General features: G+C 33.5%; 1 protein-coding gene across 1 annotated transcript; it reads left to right on the forward strand.

The window, feature by feature from the left end:
• The first annotated feature begins 245 nt into the window (after positions 1-245).
• LOC134618996 (taste receptor type 1 member 1-like) lies at positions 246-6,394 on the forward strand. The gene is made up of 6 exons (XM_063464668.1): positions 246-427; positions 617-914; positions 1,033-1,758; positions 3,593-3,799; positions 4,107-4,227; positions 5,466-6,394. Exons 1-6 carry the CDS (start codon positions 246-248, stop codon positions 6,392-6,394), a joined length of 2,463 nt encoding a protein of 820 aa, XP_063320738.1.
• Positions 6,395-6,904: the final 510 nt, after the last annotated feature.

Raw genomic sequence — 6,904 nt, forward strand, 5'->3', positions numbered from 1 at the left:
AGTTATTCCAGATAAGTATTACACTAATTTGCTTGTGATGGTTGTTCAACTTTGTGCACAAACAGCAGCTTGGATGCTTTTGCATACTGATTTGTGAAAGTTCATTCAACCATTTATAGGTATGCATCACCACATGCATGGAAATGATGACGGGAGGGGACAGTCATCACTGTATCATAACTCACTAAAGGCAGAGGCACATTTTGGTAGAGTGCACAACAGAACACTAAGAAAGAGCTTCAGCAATGAAACATTTTTTAGCATCTTTCTGTCTGCTAGGAACATTTCTACATGTCTGCACTCAACATACTGTCCCAGCGTCAGAGTTTCAGCTGGAAGGGGATTATTTGATAGGTGGACTTTTTGACATTCATGATGACACTGGCTCTGTGTATCATGAAAGACCAGAAGCCACCGACTGCGCCACGTAAGTTTTATGATAAATCTAGTTGGATGCCTTTACAAAGTCAAACTACGTAGTATAGAATTTAATCTGATCTGTGTCCTTGTTCAATTGAATTTATGTAATAATAACAAAACTACAGAAATACGAAGCTTTTAAGCAATATTTCAGATTTTTATGGTTAATCCTGTTCTCTTGTCTTCTTGTCCTCAGTAAACCATTCACACTCTCAAATTATCGGAGATTTCAGATGATAAGATTTTCTGTAGAGCAAGTTAATAACTCTACCAATTTACTGCCAAATGTATCTCTTGGCTATGACATATTTGACCACTGCTCAGATACGCAGAATTTTCCAGGTGTTTTAAAATTCATCTCAGCTAATGGTTCAATACAACCTTGGAGTGACAAACAAAGTGTTCTGTCTAAAGTAATAGCTGTGGTCGGTCCTTTCACAAGCACTCAATCCCTGACCGTAGCCCCGCTATTCATGGTAAATCTTGTTCCTATGGTAAGTTATTAACAAATAATATGACAAAAACAGTTTTATAGAAAGATAATGATTTCTTTTTGTCATTATTTATTGTACCTGAAAATGATCAAATTCTCTATTATTTTCTATTTAACAGGTTAATTATGCAACTTCTAGTTCTGTGTTCTCAAATAAGGCAAAATATCCATCGTTCCTGCGTACATTGCCTTCCAATTCAAACATGATAGATGTGATTGTAAGAATTTTGCAAAAATTCAACTGGCGCTGGGTCGCTTTCCTTAACAGTGATGATGATTATGGTAATGATGGTCTGGATTTGTTCGCTCAGAGGATAAAGGATACTGAGATCTGCCTACCATATTCCAAAGGCCTGAGTGACAGCACCAATTACTCTCAAACGTTCAAACAGATAGAGGCACAACAGATAAATGTCATTATTGTTTTTGCTCCAGAAAACAGTGTTGAACCTCTCATTGAGTCAGCAGTGCTACTGAATGTGACAAATAAGGTGTGGATAGCAGGGGATGCATGGGCCTTGAACAAAAAACTCCCCAAAATGAAAGGAATCAAAAACATTGGAACCGTACTTGGAGTAGCTGAGCCAGTAGTGACAATACCTGGTTACAGTGATTTTTTGCATTCTTCCAAAGCCCAACTTCATTGTAAATATGCAGAGCAAGACACATTTTGCAATCAGAAATGTAACTGTAGTTGCATGAATCCTGAGGATATCCTTGCTGCAGACCCATCATACTCTTTTGCAATTTACTCTGCCATATATGCCATTGCTCATGCCTTACACAATACCTTACGATGTGGAGCTGACAAATGTGATAGCAATATCACAGTGTACCCCTACATTGTAAGTATACAAGCCTTTTTTAATCATCCTGAGAACTGTATAATAATGTTATGTAAAGGTGGTAATAATGTGTAAAGTACAAGTTATTACTACTTAACTACCAATAATATCCAAATAAAAGCCAAGTAATTATCTTGTATCAACAGTGGTTATAGTTGAGTAATATTACAGCAAAATTTATATGAATAGGTAATAGCAAGCCAGAAATTAGAAGTAATATTGTGGAACCAAATATATATATATATATATATATATATATATATATATATATATATATATATATATATATATATATATATATATAAATATATATATATATATATATATATATATAAATATATATATATATATATATTAAAACTATGTTGTCATATTTTGGAAACAACATGATAACCTGCAAGCAATAAAACTGTAATATATTTGCATTAGGATTTTTAGATGCTGACTTGTGGTTTTACTGCCATAATAAGATATTATTATCATATTATAAAGCTGGAATGTTGTGGCTTATTACCTGTAAATATCTTTGGTAGTTTTTTATATAATAATCAGTAATCAGGGCTGCAAAGTGCACAACTGCAGAATGATGGCTTATCTTCATAAAAGATTCACTGATGCAAATGCAAGAAGCTGGGACTCTGTAAATATGCTTTGATCACACCATAAGACCTATGTAGAGAAACAAAAAAGAGCAGTAGATTACCATACTTTAAAATCCTGACCATTGCAGGCAATTGAGCTCAATTGCCTTTTATTAATGAAAAAAAATTCCTCTGAAAATGAATTTGAGTGTACATTTATAATAATTTTAAATTGTTCGAAAATATATTCAACTTAAAATGAAATATTACAAGTAATAATTGTACAGTTGCCCTGACAGCAAAATTAACAAGACATAATAACATGTGAAATGTGGCTTCGAATCACTGGATTTAAGAATGTTTTAACTTATATATGCTTCATTTTCCAGCTAAACACACTTTAACAACCAGGGGGTTTTTTTTGCACTCCTGAATCCAGGTTATAATGTAGAAACTACTGCACATGTTTCCAGGTAATCATGACACTTCCTGGAGGTTTTTTTTTTTCTAATATGTCAATAATATGCCAGTAGTTAGAAACTGGCAGTCTTGCATTTTGCATCCCTGATTTCTGGTTAATACCACATGCTTCCAGGTAATAGGCCACAACATTAAAACACAGTCTTTGCATTTTCATCTTGAAACAAAGAAAAATACTGAGGACCAATGTAGGATTAGTTTTAACATTATAATAGGATAAATATGTCCCAGAGTCTTGAAGCACTAACCAATATTACCTTATTATATTTTATGAGTTTACTACAACAAGTCTTTCTTTCTTTTTTAAATGCACAGGTTATCATATTACTACCACCATATTAATACATTGTATCATATTATATGCTATAATATACTATACTTCTACCAACTGGTTTCTTGGATAATGATTTGCTAATTAACTGATAATAACTTGATATTTCTATATTATTACTTTCTTGTTACCAAATTACCCAAATATTACCACGTCATTACTGACAGAAAGTACTCTCTATGCTTCTAAGCAGTTAGAACAGGAAATTGCCTTCTACTGTGTTGAATTCCATCTTTTAACAATAGCTTGCAAGTCGTTTGAAACTGAGATGACGTATTGCTGTAATTCTGAAACCAAACTCTTTTTCAATAGTTGTAGAGCTTGTCATTTCATATTGTGAAAAGGTTTAGGTCTACTATCTATATCATCAATATATGATTTTTTTCTTTTCTTTTAAATACAAAGAATTAATGGTTGTGTAATTTTTTTCTGCACACATCAGGTTCTAGCAGAGCTGAGGAAGTCAAATTTTACACTTGTAAATAATAGTATTCAGTTTGATGACAACGGAAATCTAAAGCAAGGATCCTATTCAATAGTTTTCTGGAATAATAGTGGTGATGCACAGGAGATTGGATTTTATCAGTTTAATTCACAATTGCATTTCTTCGTGGATGGTAACAAAATTGAATGGCACACCAATGGAGAAGTAAGTTTTTATTGTTCTTGTTATTATTAATACAACATTTAGTTAAATATAATATATGAAAAATGTTTGTTTGTTTGTTTGTTTGTTTGTCTAAAGATGATTTAACAGCACCAGCCCTACAGTCAAAACACACTATCAAAAATCCTTTGTTTTTATTTTTTTTCAGGTTTTTTTGTCATTTGTTGTTGTATATAAAGCATCTTTTTTGTGTTGTTTTTTCTCCCCAATCTGTTGCTACCCTTCAGAAATGCTTTTTTTTTTTTTTTTTTTTAACTTATTTTATGTGCTAAATAAATGTCTTGTACAGGTACCTACTTCCTTATGTTCCCCAGAATGTCCTGCAGGATATATAAAAAAGCAAAATGGAATCTATGAATGCTGCTTCGACTGTGAAATCTGTGCAAATGGAACTTACGTCAACATTACGGGTAATGGTTCGCAACGTGACTAAATATACAGGCTCATCATGGCAAAAGTACATACTTTCTTTAAGTACAAGTTTAGATATATGTGTTAAAAACACTTTGATAAAAAAAACAAACAAAGTACTGATTTAACTTCTTTTGGTCACATAAAAGTGAAAAGGCACAAGTATTAATAAAAAGTATTAATATAATATATTTTTTTCATTTAGTACATGGGAATACAAACTTTTTCACACCTAAGAAGAAAGAGCACAGTCAGGAGTTAAAGTGTGACTCAGGCAGGTTGGGAAACACTAAAATCTGTTGTAGGGTCTCATCAATATAGTACATTTAATCAACAGAAGTTGACTCAAAAAGCTTTAAAGACAAGCACATTTACATTTCAGGTCTCTAAAAAACTACTTTCTTATGTTAACTCATTGTTGTGGAAAGTAAGTAAATCATGACAAGTTGTTCTTCCCCCCTAAATACACTGTAAGTATCAGTATCAGTATTGGAATTAGCAATACCGGTCCGGTACTTACGTGGTATTGGATTGATACCTGAATTTGTACTATCATATAGCACTAACTGCGACCACAACTTACACAACTTACCAAAAAACAAATAAATAATGCATCATTCTGTCCTACTTTAACCCCTGAGTATAATGATATAAATCATACAAAACAGTATACATAAATTATATATTATATGTTTTTGCCTCTTTCTTCTGTTATTTCAATAAGCAATAAGCCCAATCTTATTGGAAACTCCAAAAGATTGTTTTTATGTTTTTATGCTCAAATCAGTTGGATGTTTGAAGGCACTCAGTGTTGGGGGGGCGGGGGGGATTACCTTAAATGCATAAAATCTGAAGTAACAAGCCTGTTCTGAAAATCTAATGAATAGCACAGACAATTGTGTTAAAATGTAGGGAGTAAAAAGCTGTTAGAAAGATGAATACTAAAGTAAAGTACAGATATCTAATTTCTACAGAAGTGCAGTAACAATGTTTTTAGTACTTTGTTTCTTCCCATAAAGATAACTATACTTTTATTTCACGTGGTTTTAAAGATTCACCTTGATCCTTAAAAACTAAATGGACCACTGTCTCCTCAATAGTATTGATGCAGTTTTTTCAGTTATTACAGTTATTTTGGGTGTAATGAAGCTATGAATAATGCAAACAAATTTGATCAAAAACTGAACATTTTCAAATATAAATCTATTAATATGGTTTATTGTGTCTTGTAAAACAGAGAGTCCATACACCTGCCTCAAGTGTAAGGACATCGAATGGTCTGAAGAGGGGAGTACATCATGTAATCTGCGGGCTGTGGAGTACATATCAGACACAGATATTGTGGCTATACTGGTCTTCGTAGCGGCTTGTGTATTTGTGGGCATGACATTAGCCATGTCTGTTCTCTTTTCAGTCAACTACAACACACCTGTTGTCAGATCTGCTGGTGGACCAATGTGCTTCTTAATTTTAGGCTGTCTAAGTCTGAGTAGTCTTAGTGTATTCTTTCATTTTGGTAAGCCGACAGTCCCTCTTTGTACTTTGAGATACTTACCATTTCTCTTATTCTACACTATTTGTCTAGCATGTTTTGTTGTGCGCTCTTTTCAGATTGTTTGCATTTTTAAAATAGCAGCCAAGATCCCCAAGCTCCACAGTTGGTGGGTAAAATATAACGGACAGTGGCTGGTCATTGCTGTTGCATTTGTCATTCAAGCAATCTTCCTCCTTATTGGATATTCTTGTAAACCTCCAAGCCCCTATAATGAAACATCATGGTACCCTGACAAAATCATACTCAGCTGTGACATCAGTCTCAAAGCATCTACAGCTTCTGTGGTTTTACTGTCATCAATATGCACTCTTTGCTTTATTTTCTCCTACATGGGCAAAAATCTTCCTAAAAACTACAATGAGGCTAAAGCAATAACCTTCTGCCTCCTCCTGCTGATCCTCACTTGGATCATCTTCGCCACAGAGTGCATGCTTTACCGTGGGAAGTACATACAGCTTCTTAGTGCCCTGGCTGTACTTTCCAGCCTGTACTCTTTTCTGTTTTGGTATTTCCTCCCAAAATGTTACATCATTCTTTTTCAACCCCACAAAAACACACAGCAGTACTTCCAAGGTCTCATTCAAAATTATACCAAAACAATTAGCCAGTAGCTCACTTCAGGAAATGTATCAATCACTTCGGATAGAGAAGTCATAGATGGATCTTTTTTAGTTCAATGCTCTAATGTCAAATCCTCTTTGAAATATGTGTAGATCATGCTTGAGTTACTTAAAGCAAACCTTTTTATTTTTAGAAATGGGCTTTATATTCTAAAGAGCATTCACATAACTCATATCTGTAGTCAGCTATGTAGGATTCTGACACAAGATTATATTAACTACTTGGGGGTTATGGTTTCTATTTATGTATATCATGTTAAAGAATGGATGTATAGTTTTCAAAATCTTTTAAAGTTATATGCATTTCCATCACTTTGAAGCATGAAGTAAATATACACATGAATGAATTCTGTACTAATTCTGATATTTTCATGAACAGCTGTGTAAAAATCAGTGATTAAAAAAACATGAAATAAGATGTTTTCCTATTTTCTTTTTTGGTTGCTGTAACACTAATGTGACCACTTGGTGGCATCACTTCACAGTGTGTCTACAAGCAGG

The sequence above is a fragment of the Pelmatolapia mariae genome, linkage group LG20 (assembly GCF_036321145.2).
Source record: "Pelmatolapia mariae isolate MD_Pm_ZW linkage group LG20, Pm_UMD_F_2, whole genome shotgun sequence".
Classification (NCBI taxonomy): domain Eukaryota; kingdom Metazoa; phylum Chordata; class Actinopteri; order Cichliformes; family Cichlidae; genus Pelmatolapia; species Pelmatolapia mariae.